Raw genomic sequence first — 19,135 nt, forward strand, 5'->3', positions numbered from 1 at the left:
CTCCCTGCTCTGTCTCTGCTGAAGCCTCTTACCGCCCCTGAGCCTCTGGCCTATACCCCAGTTTTGTATGCGCAAATAAATAAATCTTTAAAAAAAAAAAAAAAGAAAGAAAGAAAAAGAAAAAAATCTCCCCAGCGCCCGGATGAGGGAAAGGACTGGGAAGGGGGATCTCAGCATGAAGTTAATAAACCACCCCAAAAGCTATGTGTGTATAGTCCTTGAAATCTGTGAATGTGGAAAAGGGCTTTACTAAGGTAAAGACCATGCAATTAGGAAATAATTCTGGGTTATTAAAACCCAGATGGTACTAAGTGCCAGCATGGGCGCCCTTAGAGAGGTAGAGGAAATCATACACCCAAAGGAAAAGACAATGAGAACACGGTATGAAAGAGAAATGGCCACAGCCCAGGCATGCCAACAGCCACAAAAGCTAGGGGCAGCGAGAGATGGATTCTCCCAAATATGCTGAGATTGCCAACGCTAGACACATCCTGTTTTACTGTCTCCAGCTAGGTGCCCAGTCACTTGAGCCAGGTTGGGGCTGGGATGATCTGGAAATCTGCTTTTCAAACAAGCTTTCAGCTAACTTTCTTTATTTGATACCCTCCTCTCTTGCCACTGCATTTCAGTTTTACTTTCAGAGTTAAAATTTCTGAGCCGTGAGAGGAATTTTGGGGGGTAAATCAGGTTGACACTGGTTTTTCCTAAGGCTGCTTGAGGATTCAGTTTCTGAGTCATTTACCAATTAATCCATTTTCTGTTCTCCAAAACGTTTTTAGTATTGTCTCCTCTCAAGTTCTCTAGTCCTTGAGGGTTTATCTGTATCTACCCTGTGAGCAGAAAGGGAGAAAATATCCACTTGAATTTGAGGGACAGCTAAGTTGAAAGCAACAGTAGCAGCAAGTTTAGGCCTCTACCTTCCCCTAACCCATGGGGAAGGCTGAAACTTCCTTATTTGGAAGTTTTAAAGAGATGATTTTTTTCCCTAGAGCAAGACTATCCGTTTTGCTGGAATAAGAGAACAAAGAACAAACTTAATAACACCAAATAGAACTAGTTTAGCACAGAAAATAGACCACTTTTCTCCTTCCAAAGGCAAATTTTTATATTAAATTATGTTTATAGTTCTTTCTCCTCTTTTTTTTTTTAAAGATTTATTTATGCATACAGAACTGGGGTACAGGCCAGAGGTGCAGGAACAGTGAGATGATTCACCAGAGACAGTGGGGAGCAGAACAGGCCGAATGACAAAGTACACTGCTGACGGGAGCAGTGGGCCAGACAGGAGAGGTCTGCTGCGCCACATTGGTCACCTCTGGGCCAAGATCGAACTCCCACTCAAGTGATTGCGGCTAGTTTCTCAGTGATGTGCTCTAACCCGTTGTGCCATCAGGAAGGGCCCTATTTCTCCTGTTAATTCAGTCCTTTTCTTTCCCCAAACAGGAACTCTAGGAACCTGAAGAGCACATGCATCACTTATCAGACCTACAATCCAGCTGCCTTTCCAAAGGTTTATGCCCTTAAATAATAAATCCATTTATTCTCAACCGAGTAGGACAAATGTATAATAAAAGCAGAAGCATGTGGTTGGCCTAACATCTTTTCCTAAAAGTCTCAATGCACTAATCTTTAATTGGCGTTCTCTGAGTGTGCTGAAGACTCACTCCTTCCCTTGCCTAACTCATCTCTCTACTCCCCCTGCCAAGACTGGGGGTGCACCACCATGAGCAAAGAATCAGCAGTGGAAATACAAAGGAAATCACCTTGTGCTCCTTGAGTTCTTCTAGGCTGACAAAAAATCAGGCATCAAAGTAATAAGAGAAGTTAAAAAAGAAGTTTAGCAATAACTGCATATGTGGGGGAGACCCCAAGCTGCTTCAACCACCCTACACAGCTTAGCTAAGACAGAAGGACTCTACGGAAGAGAAAGGGAAGGTCGCTTAAGGAAATACCCAGGAAGGCACAGTAGACAACAGCATGCAGAGTAAGGTCAGCCTCTGCCAGGGAAGAGCGGTATGACTAGGTCTTCCTGGCAAGTGCCCTTAAAGATTTCATTTACAAATGTCTTTTTAAAAAGCAACCTCCAAAGTCCTGAAATCAAACTTTTGTCCAAAAGACATTTGTGGGTAGATCTTTGATCTCTTATAGTAACAACTGTGGTTACTACAAGAAATTCTTGATGGGGAGGAAGCCCCAGTTATATTTGCCTTAAGTGGAGAATGAAAACAAGGTAGAGAGAGAATGCAACAGTAGTGTGTTGTCTGTCAGTTATATCTCAGTTAATAGATATCTGTGAGAGAGCATAAATGTAGAATCCATACATTTCATAGATCTGAAGACAATGACTGTGAACTTGTGCCATTTCACTTGTAAGTTGTTATCAGAGCATTTATTTTTTTATTAAAATATAATTAGGAAGAAAGTTATTTCTGACATTTTCTATTCTACAGAAAGAAAGTGTATTCATCAAAGGTATTCTTTCATTTCCTGGCATCCTTTCATTTCCAAAGCCATCCACAACCTAGCGATTTAAATATATATGTAATAAGATATAAGTTTACTACATAAGCATCCATATTTATACTCCAAAAACAAACAAAAAAACTCTCCATTTCTCCCCATATGTCACAAAATTATTCAAATCACACAATGAAATAAGTCTTTATGAAGTCATAAAGGTAGAATAATTTTAGCATATATTACTTGGTAAAAATATAATGAAGTTAGAAATGAATAACAATTTCCATAACAGGTAGGATTTTCAATAGGAAGGAACTTCTAACACATTCCCTAAATAAATGCTATTTCGAAAGAGAAATTATATAAAGAGCTTCATGCTTCAAAATTCATAATCCTCAAAGCAGATTTTCAAAACAAAGTCTTATTCCCACCTGTTTATATCACTGAAGGCAAGAAAAATATGTACAGGTGTGGTGTCAAATCAGTCAGCTTGCGAGTGCCCCTGCTGAAGAGCTCTGGGAGGTAGTTTAGATCATGCATCTCAGACTTGTCCTGCTGAAGGTGGGTGAGCATCACCCCCAGCACAGCTAGCTTGCTCAGTGCTGAAAAGAAGCCTTCAGGCACACAAGCTGCAGTAGGACTTTAAGAGGTAAAATGCAAACACAGTGCATTGGCTATGGAGGGAGTCGAGAATAAATTCAGATGACCAGGCTCCATCCACAATTCAGCAGATCTGTGACAGGACAGGAATCTGTGTTTTTAAACAAACTTTGACATAGCTGTCAGGCCTAATTCTAGCCCAACTTTTTATATTCTACCTGGTCGTTCTGGTTCCTCTTATCCACTAAGTGGCCAGGGCCAGATAAAATAAAGTCCACAGACACTATAAGCTCATTCCCCACGCTCCCCATGTGTAAATCAATATGAAACAACACTAAATGGTATTTTTTAAAGGAGGAAGAGGCCAACAAAGATTTTATTTTTCTCCATGGTGTGGTGGTTTAAATAATGTTCCTTCCCAAAATATTCATGGGCTAATCGCATGACTATATATATGGTTGCATAACAAATCAGTTGAACTCCACCCTCTGGATAACCCAGAGGGTTCGATGTAATCATGAGGCTCCAGTGAGTCAGGTCTGATAGCAGAGCAGAGGTTGGGGTCATACACTTGCTGGCTCTGAAGAGAAAGGATGGGGCATCAAACAAGGGAGGTGGCAGCTTCTAGAAGCTGGGAAAAGCAAGAAGATGGCTTCTCTAGAAGCTCCAAAATGAACAAAAGCTTGCCAACATCTTCATTTTAGTCCCATGGCACACCTAACCCACCTAGCTATAATACCGTTGTGTGGTTTTAGGTCAATTCTTTGCAATACATTTCTTAATACATACCTCCTATCGGGTCTGCCTTTCTGCTTGAACCCTGATTGATATGCCATGTTGATGCCTTGAAGAACAAAAAGAAAAGAAATGTCAAATTCTTAAAAAAGATTTTTTGTGGTGCTTTGAATGGCTTTGGCATTTTCTTAGCTCTGGGAAGGGAGTGATGAACAAGATTTCAAGTTTCCTCATTTGTAAAACTAGGCTAATCAAAGAATACCTTGTAGGATTATTATGTTAAGTACATTACTGAATATAGTGCACTTGGAATTATGTCTGTTACAGAGTAAGTGTTCAAGGACCAGCAGCAGAAATGAAGGTCTGTAGAAAGGCAGTAGAGAAGGTTCCCTGCCTTCGAGGAGCTGATGGACTAGAGGAGGAAATGGATGATAAAGTCAGAATGGAAGGAAAGAGAGAGAGAGTTTTCCGTGATGGTGATGGATGCCTTGGATAAACTTTTTCTTTTAATATCCATAAGGGCAGGTTTATTATAAAAAGGAAAAACAGAATAATGGATGCTTGCTGAGACACAAGCAGGCAGAAGGAGCTGCCCCTAATAGGGGCAAGTTTGTTAAGGGAGAAACCTACAGGGTCACAAGCAGGCGGGCTTGGGAAGTGAGCTGCCTCTGCTGCTTTGCCAAGGGAGAGGGTGGCAGAGGGGAGCACCTGCCTGGGCACAGGTGGGCCGAGGGCTGCTGCTGCTTGTTTAAAACTTTAGGCCAGCAGCCCACTGGCCAAATCCCGCCTGCCATCTGCTTTCATGTGAATCATGAGCTAAGGATGGTTTCCACATTTTTATTTTTTATTAAAGATGTATTTATTTATGCATACATAACTGCAGTACAGGCCAGAGGTGCAGGGGCGGTGAGAGGATTCACCAGAAACAGAGTGGGGAGCAGAATAAGCAGATCAATGAAATACACTGCTGAGGGGAGCAGCATGGAGACAGGAGAGGTCTGCCATGCCATGTGGTCACTTCCTTGGCCAGGGATGGATCAAACAGCTGAGGCCAACTTGCAGTGCTGTGTCCTAACCCATTGTGCTACCAGGAAGGGCCTGATTTCCACATTTTTAAAAAACTGAAAATAAAGTCAAAAGAGTATTTGATGACATGGGAAAACAACTTGAAATTCAAAATACTTCCTGGCTCTTTATGAAAGTCACCTTGCTTTAGACTGAATGTTCAAGGAGGGCTTCCCTGAGGAGGTGGCATTTAAGTTGAGAGCTGAATGGGGAAAAAATAAAAAGAGGAAGATTAGAGATAGGAGAGTGAGAAGACAGGACAAGAACTAACCAAGATCTTTCCCTACCCCTCTTGAGGCCCTGAGACTCTACGGGTGCTAGGTTGGTTGTCTCAAGGTTACAGAACCCAAGGGTCCTAAGTTAGGATAGCACAGGACTGGCTGGTACCAGAGCCTGCCGTGCTCTGAGCCAGCCCTGTATCAGCCTGGCACCTCCCAGGAGCCAGCAACTGCATGTTAAGTGGTTTTATTTGCCTGCCTCAGAGCAATGACTGGATTTTACAATAGATTCCTTCCCAGGAATAGGTGGGAAGGACCTGACCTTGCCCAGAGGCCTGAGCAGGTGTTCTGCAGCTTTCTGACTGGCAGACCCATGAGGCCACAAAGCCTGGACCAGACCCTGGCATTTTAGAGTCAGAAAAATTAAGAAATAGTGGGGACCAGTCAAATCTACCCCTGAACGCTAAGCTCTATTTGCCAGTTGTGTGACAGCAGGACGGTGGTTTGATTTCCTTAGTGCTTCAGTTAACAGCTCATGGTAGTATCTACCTCAAAGAAATGTTAGGAATTAAGAAAACAATAGCCAGCACCACACCCCAGGAAGGGCTCAATAAACACTGAGTAATCCTAAGTACTTTCTCTCAGTTAGCTCTGACAACAGCCTTAAGAGATACTGGAGAGGCAGAGGACTCTGGGTTTGAGCCCAGAGTCATTGTTAGATCTCCACCCACTTCCTCTTGGCCAAAATCTTGACATGCTTGATTTTTCTCTTTCTTCTAAATGCCACAGCACGAAACCCAGCCTCCAAAATAGGCACACAGCCCAAACATTCCTGCCACCTCTGTGGTATCATCTCAACCCAAACTGTCATCTGCTCTCATCCAGAATTTTGCAGATATTCTGGCAGGTCTGAGGACTTCTCCTACCCCCAGGACCCCCAATCAATCTCCACAAGCAAACAAGTCCTGACAAAAGTCAGGCTGTCGAACTCTTCAAAAATCTTCTGTTTCCTAATACATTGAGAATTAACCAACTGCTTTATTTTATGATCATATACTACTGACTACCAACTACATGTGTTTTAGGCTTTAGCAGTAAAACAACACACATAATAATGTGTTAGATGTTAAGGTGAAAAAGAAGTCAGGGAAGTGGGAAGGGCTTGGATATAAATGGCGGGTGAGAAAAGGCTATGGGATGAGACAAGGGTTAAACAGAGGCCTAGAAAGGGGAAAAGGGGAGCCATGGGGCTCTCAAGAGTAAAGCACTCTAGATAAAAGTCCCAGTGAGTGCAGAGGCATTTCTGGTGTGCTCCCTAGCACATGGAGGAAGCTACTGTGGACACAGTGCATGTTACAGGGCAGGAGAGGGAAACCCCTGAGCCCCAAACTTGCCCTCTCTAAATAGGTTCTGCCATCCGCCACATCAAGACAAAACATGTAACACCTTTAATGGAAAGGAAGTTTAATACAACGAGTGTGCAATACAGAAAAGACAACGAATACAGTTTCTAAAGCAAACACCCGAAGTGACCCAGCCCCTCGTGGGTAAAAGTCCACCCAAAAGGGACTGGCCCAAAGCAAGGCTGGAAGGCCAGACTTGGTCTAAAGCACCTCTGGCCGAGACCCACAGAGAAGGGTCAAACATGGCCAGATAAGTCTGGGAGGAAATGATCAAGATCACAATTAAAATCAAGATAAATGCTGTCATAGTCACTCCCCCATGGGTCTCCACCCACATGTGTTACCCAGTCCAGGACCAAGAAACTAGAGCCGCGTCACTAGAGCCAAGTCTTCAGTGTCTCTCTGCTCTACGTGCCCCTTCAGGTCTCCTCTGGCTCCATCCTGCTTCCTTCCTCGGTGACAGGTCTGGCTGGGAAGAGGCCGTTGAACCTGCTGGCTCTCCGAGGTTTTTGCTCTGTGACTGGGAGCCAGTGGAGGTTTTGAGTGGAGAGACAGGGGCTTTAAAGGATCTCTAGGGTCGCCACTGAAAACTGTTACAGGGCAGCGAGCGAGGGGCACCCCTGAACCCCCAAACCTGCTTGATCCAAATAGGTTCTGCCATCCGCCGCATCAAGACAAAACATAAAACTTTAATGAAAAGGGACTTTAATACAGTGATTATGTAACAGGGTGGTCCCTCGGAAAAAGGGAAGTTCCAGATTCCCGGCCCCACCCAGAAGGAGGGTGGAGCTGAGGAGAAAAAGAGTGAGAGAAGGAATCTGAACCGAAGGAAGGCGGATGGAGAGCCAGGAGACCTGAAGAAGCCACATGGAGCAGCAAGCATGTGATGGAGAAACTGCTTATTTCTTGACCCTGGACTGGTTAATGCAGACGTGGGTGAGATACCTGTAGGGAGGAAACTGTCAGTGTTTATACTGATTTTGATTTTGCTCTTTTCCTCCCAGACTTGTCTGGCCATTTCTGACCCTTTTCTATAGGTCCCCGCCAGAATGTGATTTAGGCTTGTGGCGGCTTTCAGGCCGTGCTTTGGACCCATCCCCTTTGGGTGGACTTTTGCCCACGAGGGGGATGGGTCACTTCAGGGTTTGATTTAGACATTATATTCTTTGTCTTCTGTATATGCACTGTGTGCATTGTATATTCACTGTATTAAAGTCCCTTTTCATTAAAGTTTTATATGTTTTGTCTTGATGGGTGGATGCAGAACGAATTTGGAGCAGGCGTTTGGGGGTTCAGTGGTGCCCCTCATTCCCTGTAACAAAACCACGAGGAACAGTGGCAGTGGAGACCACTGAGGCAGCATGGCAGGTACCACCTCAGACAGGAAGCGGGGGCCAGGGAGGGGAGGTGGTCAAACCCGGTCGTCTTACCGGGGGTCCCAGCCCTCCCGATGGGGTCCCTCCTACCCGCCAGTGTCAGCTGGCTCCTCACTGTCTCCCCAGCCCCACACACCATTGTTAGGCACACACAGGCCCGTAACAGCTAACTGCTGACTGGATGAACAGTCTAAAGAATGATCTGTTGTTAGGTCACTGCAACCTATTTTAATGATAAATTCAGTAAATGCTGGTGGTCAGTCCTCTTTACAGCTAAGGAAACTGAGGCCCGGCCGGGGGAAGTGTCCCCTTGGGGGGCCTCAGCCTGGCCTAGGCCAGAAGCTTTCTTGCCAACTTTAGTGAAGTCCTGGCCACTACTGGAAAGAGCTGTCTTTATGCGTGATTCACAATTACCTCACAGTTGTTTCCCCCCAAACGTCCCCGCCTTGCGGTGTGGAAAAGCCAGAATCTCTCTGGGGGCCTCCAGGGTCACGAGACCTCGGCCACCCACGTGTGGGCAGGCGCTCCAGAAGCAACCTCCCTCCCTCGAGCCATAGAGACGAAAGGACAGAAGGGTCGCTCTCTGCAGCCGAGGCCCCGCCCCCCGCTTGCCGGGCCGCCCGCCTCTCCAGCGGAAGGCGGAAGCAAACACAAGACCTGCTAGCCCCGCAGCGCCCAACTCGGTGGTCCTGGAGGCTCCGCAGGATGGGGGAGAACATGGCGGAAGAGGAGTGAGTGGGCTTTTCCGGGGCGGCGGAGGCGGCAGGGCTGGGCTTCAGCGGGTGACAGCAACCGCCACAGGCCGCCCTCCGGCCCCGGAAGGCGGAGCTCCCTGTGCCTTTTGGCCTGGACTGGAGTGCTGGCGCCTGCCGGGAGGGCGGGACGGGAGGGCCTGGGCCGGAGCGGGCCTTGTGGCCCCCTGGAGATCGCAGGCTCGGGCTGGGATCGCCGCTGAGCGCTGGCTTCCAAAGCGATCCCAAAACTGCAGCCTAAGTCTCGCCTTCCCAGTTTTCGGTCATTTTATCATTTTATCGTTGTGGAACTCTCTGTCGTCTCATCCAGCCAGCCCCTCACCCCGCACTTAACCAGCTGACCTCTCTGCTGAAACGTCAGTTTCCGCTTCTGTGTCCAAAGTTTCATTCGTTACCTGTGGGCCAGGTCCTTTGTACCTGGTCATGAAGAATGGGCACCAAGAGCTACCCTCAAGGGAGCTTGCATTCTAGTGGACAAAGATCATAGAGAAGACGATATCAGTACTCCGAAGGAAATGCACCAGTGGGAGAATGGGAGAGTCAGCTCAGGAAGGAGTGATGTGCTAGCTCAAACTTTAGCGACAAGAAGAAGGGATAGAAGAGGGAACAGCAAATGCAAAAGCCCTGACGTGAGAAAGGGCGAAGCTTTTCAGAGACAGAAAGGCAGGAGCACGGATATATGGATTACTAGGGGGCAGTGGTTGTATCTTGCAGGTACTTCTGGATGGGGACCATCTTCAAACCTGTGACCCATTGTCTTGCTGGTTACTGACACCCAATTTTTGTGGAATGTATGTAAGAATTAACAAGGAGCCCCTTGCTTGAAATTTTACTCCCTCTTGAACAGCTTTTCAGATGGTCTCTTGGTCTGGTGGTCATTTCATTTAGTCACTTTACTTATTGAGTCCCTACTTTGTGCCAGACACTGAATCAGGGCCTCAACACCACAAAGCAAAAGAGGTTGCATAGCCTAGTGATTCTGGGTTTGTCACAGCATGCTGCTGGCTAGCTGAGATATTGACAAGTTCTGCAACCTGGTTGAGAACATAATACCCACCTCAGTCATGTTATAAAATGATAGGGTATGTGTTACCTAGACCCTGAAATGGAAACAGTACTCAATAAGCAATAGCTGTTAGAATGACAATGGTGATGATTATTATGTCAATATTGCACTAATACAACCCCAACACAGTATGAGGGGAGAATGGACGCGAGGGACAGAATGGGGTATTACTGAGGAAGTTGCATTTGAGCTTTTTGAAATCTGAGAATAGTTGCCCAGTTCAACATTTGGGCAAATCCAGGTGACTTATTCACCTTCTGGAAGTAATCCAAGGAAAAGAATGTAAATTGGAGAAGTAAAGTCATCAAAAAAAATAATGTTGGACCTTGGAATGTGAGGAGACACCCCTTTACCTTTGTTTAAAACCACATTCAGTGCCAAGAGCAGGCAGCATTTTGTTTCTGGCCATCCCGCATTCCCTCTTGTTCTCGTCTTCTAAGTGGCTGTGTTCCCAGTCCCTGAGGCCTCTTGAATCCTCCTGTGATGACCAGCAGGACTTGTCTTAAATCAGTTTCTTTCCTATGCCTGCCTGTTAGTTTGCAGACTTGTGAGTCCCCTAAAGCTCCATGCCAGCTTCTCCTGAGGGGTGTGTGGTGGGTGTGTCACACTGATACCCAGGGCCCTTTTTCCTCTCTAATTCCACTGTTTTCTATGTCCTCCAACAGGTTCCCCAATACGACTCATGAAGCTTTCAATGTCACCCTCCACACCACCCTCCTTGTCACTACGAAACTGGTGCTCCCCACTCCTGCCAAGCCCATCCTCCCAGTGCAGACGGGGGAGCAGGCTCAGCAGGAGGAGCAGTCAAGCGGCATGACCATTTTCTTCAGCCTCCTCGTCCTAGGTGAATGCGGAGACACCATCATCTGCCATCTTGTCTGTGGGCTGTCTGTATGGTTAATCCTGCCGTGTAAACCACTGCGTACCTTGTCAAATCTTCCATTTAGTTTTTATTTCAAACATTAAGGGACAGTAATCATCATTTCCTACCATCATAGGGTTACCCTTCAGCAGTTCTGAAGTGACCTTTCTGTAATAATTTAGATAGCCTTTGAAAGCAAGAGTGAAAGAATTTTTGACCTACAAAGAATCTTGAACAGCTGGTCGTTTAGTGCATTTCAAACTCCGTTCATGAGAGAGAGCAAGAGCTGCTAGTGGCTGCAGGAGGGGAGGAGCCAATGGAAGGGCACCCTACTTTCTGAGCAGAGTCATGTCCATTGTAGCTGTTACTAGGCTTTCATGTAAAGTTTTTTTTTTTTTAAAGATTTATTTATTTGTGCATACAGAACTGGGGTATAGGCCAGAGACTCAGGGGTGGCGAAAGACTTCATCAGAGACAGAGTGGGGAGCAGAACAGGCAGATCGACGAAGCACACGGCTGAGGGGAGCAGCGGGCGGGTCAGGAGAGGTCTGCCGCGCCATGTGGTCACCTCCGGGGCAGGCGGGAATCAAACTCATGCGGAAGTGGTTTCAGCTTCTTAGTGCTGTGCTTTAACCCACTGCGCTACCAGGGATGGCCCCATGTAGAGTTTTAATGAAGGCCTTTGCTCCCAATCAAAAGATCAGACACCTCTGTGATGTGGTCGTCCTAATCTCTGTCTTTCTCATTAGCCATTGTCATGACTTTGGCCAAGTCTATGGACCACCTCTGCTTTTCTTTCAAAACTTCACTTTGTCTAACCACTTCCTTTAACAGGTAAGGAGATGTAGGCCCAGAGAGGTTATGTGAGTAACTTCTTAGGCACCTAGACACTGATCCAGGGTGCCCAACAGCAGTTTAGATAAAAGTCAGTAACTGAAATGTTTTCCAGACACTGTGGAAAGGAGACAACTGTTCTACACCCAAAAAACCCAGTAGAAACTGCATAACCACTGCTTAGAATTTGATCTGGGTCCAAACTACATTGAAATAGTAAAGTTGGTATGTTGACATTTCCTGTTCTTAATGATACTAAGTCATATTGCTAATTAGATCACATCTTTTCAGAAGAGTGAAAGGTGCAATTGGATTACAAAGTGCAGTTAATGCGCTGATGTCTGGGATTTTTTTTTTTTGAGAAGAGCAACTTCTTTCACATTTATATTTAGACTGTTAATTTGCAAATAATTTTAATAGTTTAAAATCCTAGGACTGACCTCTCTTTTTAAAACCTTTAAATGACTACTGATAAAGTACACAAGGTGTACAGGTTTCTTTTACTTGTATTTCAAAAACTGATTTAGGGCTTTTTCCATTCATGGGACAAACCGATTCAAATTGATTCAAAGAAAACAAACCAGAGGGGTGGATTTGCATACCCATCAGCATGTGGAACCCAACAACTACCAGTGGCGCCAGCTTCATACTTAACTGGGTCTGGGTCGTGTCTCCCAGAAAAGGTCTTCAGTACTCACGTCATGTTCAAGAATGGTGTCCCACCCAGATTTCAGGTGCCCAGGCCATTGTTTTGCCCGGAAAATGTAGCTGAATCTATTTCCAGGGGATTATTTGAACAATCAAGGACACTTTTTATTTTCGTTTTTGTCATAGTAGTTAAACACAAAGAAGAAAAGCAGTTCTTTTCTTGATCAAGCAATATTTACACCTGAGTCCTTAACCCAAAAGGAGTATGATTAGTCTGTTTACATTGTTGTTAACTTGATAGTTAAAAGAATATCAAAGGCAGGTCTGGAAAAATCTTTTCTTTTGTAATCACATTTTTTTTTTCATGGGAGGGTGAAAAGAGTAAGACTTTCAAAGCAGTTTTCAGGGTGTGGAGTCTTTAAGATTAGCTTGTGCCAGAGACCACAAAACAGGTTTTTAGAATATGCTTTTTAATCTAGGCAAAAGCCTGCCTGGTGCTAATACATCTTTGAGGCAAGAAAGGACTGACCTGTATTTTTTCTCTTGTTTATTCTTCAAAGAGATCATAAACCTATACTGTACTATCACATTAAGGTGGTTTCCTTTCCAGCTAATCAGAGTCTGGGCGTATCTTAGGTTTAATGTGTGGGTCAACATGCATAAGCAGAATGGAATGGATTTGGAAGCATTTATTTCCCTCTGATCTTATATATTATCAGCAAGATACCATGTATCTTGTAGTTTGCTCCTGATTAGATGTCAAAAAAATATGTAAATATGATAAAGTTAAAAAAAATCATTGTTAATAGGTAACTTGCTTACCAACTCACATGAACTGTGGTGAATTGAGAAAATCAGCCCACAGCTTATTCTAGACTTCAGGTGCTCCTGGCCTAGAAAACAATCACTGCCTCTTTGTTTCCTATTTCAGTTAAAGTGAAATGACATTTTTGTGGCCTGTATGTTAGAGGAGTACAGTGTGTGTCCCCCTTTTTAAAAAAATTATTTTTGTGTAGAGGAACTGGAGTTCAGGCCACAGGTGCAGGGGGTGAGAGGATTCTCCAGAGACAGAGTGGGGAGCAGAACAGGTGGATTTACTGAAATACACTGCTGAGGGGAACAGCAGGGGAGACAGGAGAGGTCTGCTGTGCCATGTGGGTCAAGTCTTGGGCCAGGGACTGAACTCAGGCCATAGGGGTAATAGTGCTGACTTAACCGTTACGCCCCCAGGGAGATGCTCCCCTTTGTTGAAAAAGATTCCAAAACTTGCTTTCAGAAGCTTGAAATCTTCTGACTTACTCTTAACCCATGCAGTCTTTGACTCTATAGAAGCAATGGTGAGTCACAGTTACTGACTTATACTAGAGTTAACAATTAGTATCATTTGACACAAACATCTTTTAAATGGGCTATAAAATTCAAGTTATTAAAAAGTGATGTGTCTGTTTTCATATAGTTTCCATAATTAATACTTCAAACACAGAGAAATTAGAAGCATGTTAACTTGTGCTATACTTTACAGGAGCTTTTAGCCCCTTGCTTTTTTTCCAAATGTACTTGAAAAAAAGATTTATGATGTATACATTTGTAAGCATGAGCATTTGTTCTAATGTGAATGGGCCTTGCCTTTTCACCTCACACAATGTCTTGGACAGCTTTCCATGTTTCTGTTTCTCATATCTTTTTTTTTAAATTTTTTTAAGGATGTATGTATGGTAAAATAAATGTAACAGAACCAGTGACCATTTGGAAGTGTACAATTCAGCATTATTTAGTATATTCACAGTGTTGTATGGCCATCATCACTGTCTGGTGATGTCATAGTTACTGGTATCAGAACACTTTCAGCAATGCCCCCAAAGGAAACCCAGTATTATTAAAAGTAGTCACTTCCTTTTCCCCTTACCCCTCCCAGGCATCTGATAAATACTGTTTTCTGTCTACTAGGAATTTGCCTATTCAAAATATTTTATACAAATGGTACCATACAACCTGTCGTCTTCCTATCTGGCTTCTTTACATGTTTCCAAGGCCCGTGCAAGCTGTGGCCTGAGTCAGAATGGCATTCCATATTCCGGCCAGATACTGTTCCATTGTCTGGCCCTTCCACGTCATTTGGCCATTCTTTCGCTGACGAGCATTGAGTCGTTTCCTCTTTTTGGCTATTGTGAGCAGTGCTACTGTGAACAATTGTGTGTAGTGTGTGGACCTCTTTTTATTTCTCCTGGATATCTACCTAGGAGTGGAGTTGCTGGGTTGAACAGTAACTCTGCGTGTATCTATTTTCAGCAACTGCAGGCTTTTACAGAAGCTGCACCTTTGACAGTTGCACTATCAATGCATTTGGACTCTGTAATTTTCCCACATCCTTGCCAACTCTTGGCTTTTTCCCAATTCTGTTTCATTCTTTAATTATTGTCATCCTATGGATATGACGCTGTTGTCTCTTTGATTTGCATTTTTCTAATGAATCATAACATGCGTGTTTGCGTGCGCTTATTGGCCATTTGTATATTTTGAGAGAAATATCTGTCCAGAGCCTTTGTCTATTTGAAGTTGCATTTTGTTGTTGTCGAGTTAGATGAGTCTATATTGTGGAAGCTAGACCCTGACAAAATGTGTTATTGGCAAATATTTTCTCCCCTTCTAGGGTGGGTTTTCAGACCTCCTTGGCTGAAGACCAGTCTCTGACTCTGACAGCCCTGTGTTTAACTCTCTCTATAGGCAGTTTTCCCCACTGCTTAACTTAGGAGCAAACAGTTGTTTGATTTATGAGAATAAACTTCCATAATTTTTTCTTCCAGCTTGATGCAGAGAAGAGCAGACACTAATTCAGCTCACTGGGCCTTTTAGAGTCTGTGCCCCGGGCCCACCCTCACCTGTAGACCTGCTGGTCAGCCCCGTGTTGTGCTGGTATACTTTCCTTGCTCCTAGAATATAATGTAGGATTTTTCTAACTGGGTTAAATATTTATAATAAAATAACACTACAGATTGATAGTATAAAGCACAGAATGAAAAAAGGCCAAAACTTCTATATTTACAACTCCCTCCTTTCTCTGGCCACCTGGTGCTTTCTGGTGGGACTAAAGATACCAAATGTGTCAGTGCTGGCTTGGAGTGTGGCCAGTTAACAGCCCCAGAGATTGTTTAAACATTTCCTTTTAAAGAAAAAAATAATTTTTAGTACTGTTAACATAAATCTGTGATTGATGCAAAGCTTTACCATCCAGTGCCCAGTGAGATAGGCATGGGTGCCAACATTTGAACCATGGAGTTACTTTTTTAAGATTTATTTTTGCATTCAGAACTGGAGTACAGGCCAGGGGGCAGTGAGAGGCTTCACCAGAAACAGAGTGGGGAGCAGCACAGGCAGATGGACGAAGTACACGGCTGAGGGGAGCAGCGGGCGGGTCAGGAGAGGTCTGCCGCGCCACTCAGGATGGGGATCGAACTCAAGCTGAAGTGGCTTTAGCTTCTCAGTGCTGTGCTTTAACCCGCTGTGCCACCAGGGAGGGACCCCATGGAGTTACTTTTAGGAATTGTTTATGTGACCATTTTTATTTTTGATTCAGAAATACTTGTTTCTTTTCAATAATTTTACATCCTTTTGTTTCCTTTCTTTCATGACAACACCCATGTGCAGAAAATCAGACAAAAAATCACCCATGTGATTGTGGGCTTTTTTTTTTTTTTAAGATTTGTTTTTATTTATTTATGCATACAAGAACTGGTGTGTAGGCCAGAGGTGTAGGGGATGAGAGTATTCAGCAGAGAATGGGGAACAGAACAGGCAGATCTACTGAGATACACTGCTGAGGGTAGCAGCGGGTGGGTCAGAAGTCTGCTGCACCATGTGGGTTACTCCCTGGCTGGAAATTGTATTCCTGCTGCAGTGGCTGTAGCCAGCTTCATAGTGCTGTGCTTTAACCCCTGGCCACCAAGGAGGCCCACTGCACTTATTTTAATGACTGAGGAGGGAAGGTAACTGGGAGGGAGGCGGTGGGTGCTCATACTGCAGCACCTACCAGTGAAGTGACTTTAGCCTCAGTCTTCTCACCTCTAACCAAGGACACAGTGGTGATGATAGAAGTGTCAGGGGTCCAAGGAGCCATAGTTTGGGAGGTGTTCAGTGCAATGCCTGGTTCACAGGGAGTCCTCAAGCAGCGGGAGCACCAGTACCTATCTGGGGAGCAAGAACCCTATCTGTAGGTCTGATCAAACCAGTAGTGTTCTGTGGGCAAAACATCTTCTTTTCCTTCTCTGTTAAGAGAACCAGTCATGGTGGCAAGACTGTCAGCATGTGCTGCTGCAGTACGGGAAAGTTGGTGACTTCCTCCTCACCATTTAAGGTTTTCTAGTTGTTTAGTTCAGAAAAGTTGAAGACCATTTCTCACAATCAGCGCTATTTGAATAATTTTAAGCGGTGACAGGTTTAACCGTAGGGGGGAAATTAGATGTCTGTTACCCTTTCTAGAACCACTGGAAATGAACTAGTTCAGACATATAAAAAATAATGGAAAAAAATGTACTAAGTGTTCTGAGTCTTTCTCCAGATTAAAGGAAATGAAAGAACTGAGAATACACCCAAAGTTCACTGTCATTGCCAGTTCTCCATTTCCCTGGAGGCTTCCCAGTAGTAATGTTGAACTTGATGTTTATCATTCAAAAAATTGGATTGTTAACAATGTCTCATTTTCCCCTACAGCTATCTGCATCATATTAGTGCATTTACTGATCCGATACAGATTACATTTCTTGCCAGAGAGCGTGGCTGTTGTTTCTTTAGGTAAGTGCTTACTGGTAATCCTACAATAAAAGCAGTAACAGTAACTACCATTTTGGAGTGCCTCCCTAGTGCCCCAGGAATCACAAGGAATTAGGTGCATACCTGTTCTCTCCCAATGCCCACTGCAAACTGGATGAGGGTGTTATGGTCCCATCCTACAGATGAGGGTGCAGGCTCAGAGACAGGTAGTGACCTCCTAAACGCCACCATCTGGGGACTCGGTTCTCCTAGAGCTACCCATGGGGGTAACTGACCTCTGCTTCTAGGAGTGCTGATGCCCAGCTCAACCTAGCCATGCCCTTTAGTTTGCAGAATTGATGATTTTGCAGGCAGAAGAGTCTCTCACTTAATAGTTGAGATATGACTCGCTTTAATGTCAGAGTTGAAGTCTCTGAGACCCTTCCATTCTACTCCATTTAATTTCTCTTTTGTTTCCTGTGGCATTTAGCTGTTAAGGTAATTAGCCTCTACTTAGAGGGGATGATGGGTACAGTCAGGTGTGAGCTCGCATCAAGTTTGTTGAAGTTGTTTGTGGAGAAGCAGTGACCTTCCTTTGCAGTAAGTGTTAACATCAAGACTAAAATGTGGGTGGGAACGCTTCAGGCACGGTAAATAAGGTTTTACTAACAGCAACTAAGCTACCTGCATTCATTCTACTGTGGCTGTGTTTGCTGTTTCCACCTGCCCATAACAACCTTTCACTGCAGCTTATAGGGCTCTTTTCTTTTTCTTGTTGGTCTGGTTTAGTACATTTAGTGATTCTTTCACCATATAGCGATGGTATAGGTTAGCTTTGAAGCTGAACAGTCAGACGCTGCCAGTTCACTGCCCCCATTGCCACCTGTGTTCCTACTACCTCAAATTTGTCTGGACCTCAGGGTGCTAAGGAATGCCAGATTCTGGCCTGTTTTCATGTCACTGTTTCATTGAAACCTCCTCATCCCTAGGTAATGCCATGTCTTAAGGAAGAGGCTCAGCCAGATAATATTGACCTTCAATAAAGAGCTAGAAGCCACTTTAATCAGTGTCCCTGCTCTGTATTTGACAGACTCTTCCGCTACACACATGGCAGTGTAACAGCCAGGGCGATATCCCAAGAGCTCCTGGAACGGGAGGCTCGTTCATTAACTAGGTCATTAACATTAGGCTCCTTGAAAATAAGCTACATAATACTCATTCTGGGGCATTCATTAAAGACATAAAAAAAATACTCCAAGGAATTTACAGGTTTGTGGTCAGTTTCCATAATTCCTTCAGAATAAGGACTATAATTGTGCATATAACACAAGTGGAAATTAAAGTAGTTCGCATCACGTGGTCTCGAAGTCAAGTTCTTGGCTGTTTGGTTCCTGTTTGGGTACAGGCAGTGTAGTGAACGCTGGTGCTTGTATTGGGACTGACAATGGACAGAGCCACCTCCCCCTTCCTTGAAAGTAGACCCAGGTGTCTACTTTTGGCCAGGTGTCTTGCCACAGAGAGTCTTGGTCTTCACCATCATGACTCCACTCTCCTCTGCTGGTGAGCAGGAGAGAGGAGCCGGGGCAGCACATCAGGGTGAAGCCCGGCTCTAGCCAGGGAGGCCAAGGGCAAGTGCTGGGTTTTGGACATTTCTCTCTGATAAAAAGAAAAGTTCCCTTACATGAGGATGATGCCTAGAGCAGTAGTAGCCATCTTGCAGTCACTGTGACTGCGAGACAGAAGCCAGAGAAGGCGAGGAGTGCCAGGGGGCAGACAGCCCGGCCCTGATCGCACTGTCATGTTGAATTCATAGTTCTGGAGCTCCCTACTCCCTACTTAAGAAAATAAACATCTATTGCTTAGGCCATTTTAGTCAGGTGTTCTTTTACTTGTAGCTCAAAGACTGATCTAGGACTTTTTTCCATTCATGGGACAAAACCGATTCAAACCAATTCAAAGAAAACAAACCGGAGGGGTGGAGTTGCATACCCATTGGCATGTGGAACCCGACAACTACCAGTGGCTCCAGCTTCACACTTAGCTGGTCAGTCTCCCAGACTCAGTTTTCTGTTTCTCAACACTGTTGCCCTTTGTTCTGGCTGCACTCTCAGGCAGGTTCTCTCCATGTGGGAAGTTGTGACAGCTTCGGGCTTACTGTTCTTACAATAGCAATCCCAGTAGGAAAGGTGACCTCCTGTTTTCCTTGGTTGCACCAGAAGTTGCAGATGAACCCTGCCCAGATGGCCACCCCAGAGCTGAGCATGGGGTGGAGTGGTGAGGGGCCAGCCAAGGCGTTCTGTCCACGAGATTGATTTCTTGACTGATGTGGCAAAAATACTGATGTGTATGTAGCTAAGTGTAGTCAGGTCT

The 19,135-nt window shown here is 44.7% G+C and overlaps 1 protein-coding gene across 2 annotated transcripts in view; it reads left to right on the forward strand.

Annotated features, from left to right (window-relative positions):
• Positions 1–8,469: 8,469 nt before the first annotated feature.
• Positions 8,470–19,135, forward strand: part of SLC9A8 (solute carrier family 9, subfamily A (NHE8, cation proton antiporter 8), member 8) — a 53,290-nt gene continuing 42,624 nt past the window's right edge. The window contains exons 1-3 of one of the 2 annotated variants that reach the window (XM_004687469.2): positions 8,470–8,588; positions 10,341–10,519; positions 16,727–16,807. In XM_004687469.2, the coding sequence (XP_004687526.1) occupies positions 8,563–8,588; positions 10,341–10,519; positions 16,727–16,807 (286 nt within the window). In that variant the 5' untranslated portion in view covers positions 8,470–8,562. The remainder of the gene's footprint in view (positions 8,589–10,340; positions 10,520–16,726; positions 16,808–19,135) is intronic. The other variant, XM_012728332.1, reaches the window with a different exon arrangement.

This window comes from Condylura cristata, unplaced genomic scaffold, assembly GCF_000260355.1.
Source record: "Condylura cristata isolate star-nosed mole 26May11 unplaced genomic scaffold, ConCri1.0 scaffold00022, whole genome shotgun sequence".
NCBI lineage: Eukaryota > Metazoa > Chordata > Mammalia > Eulipotyphla > Talpidae > Condylura > Condylura cristata.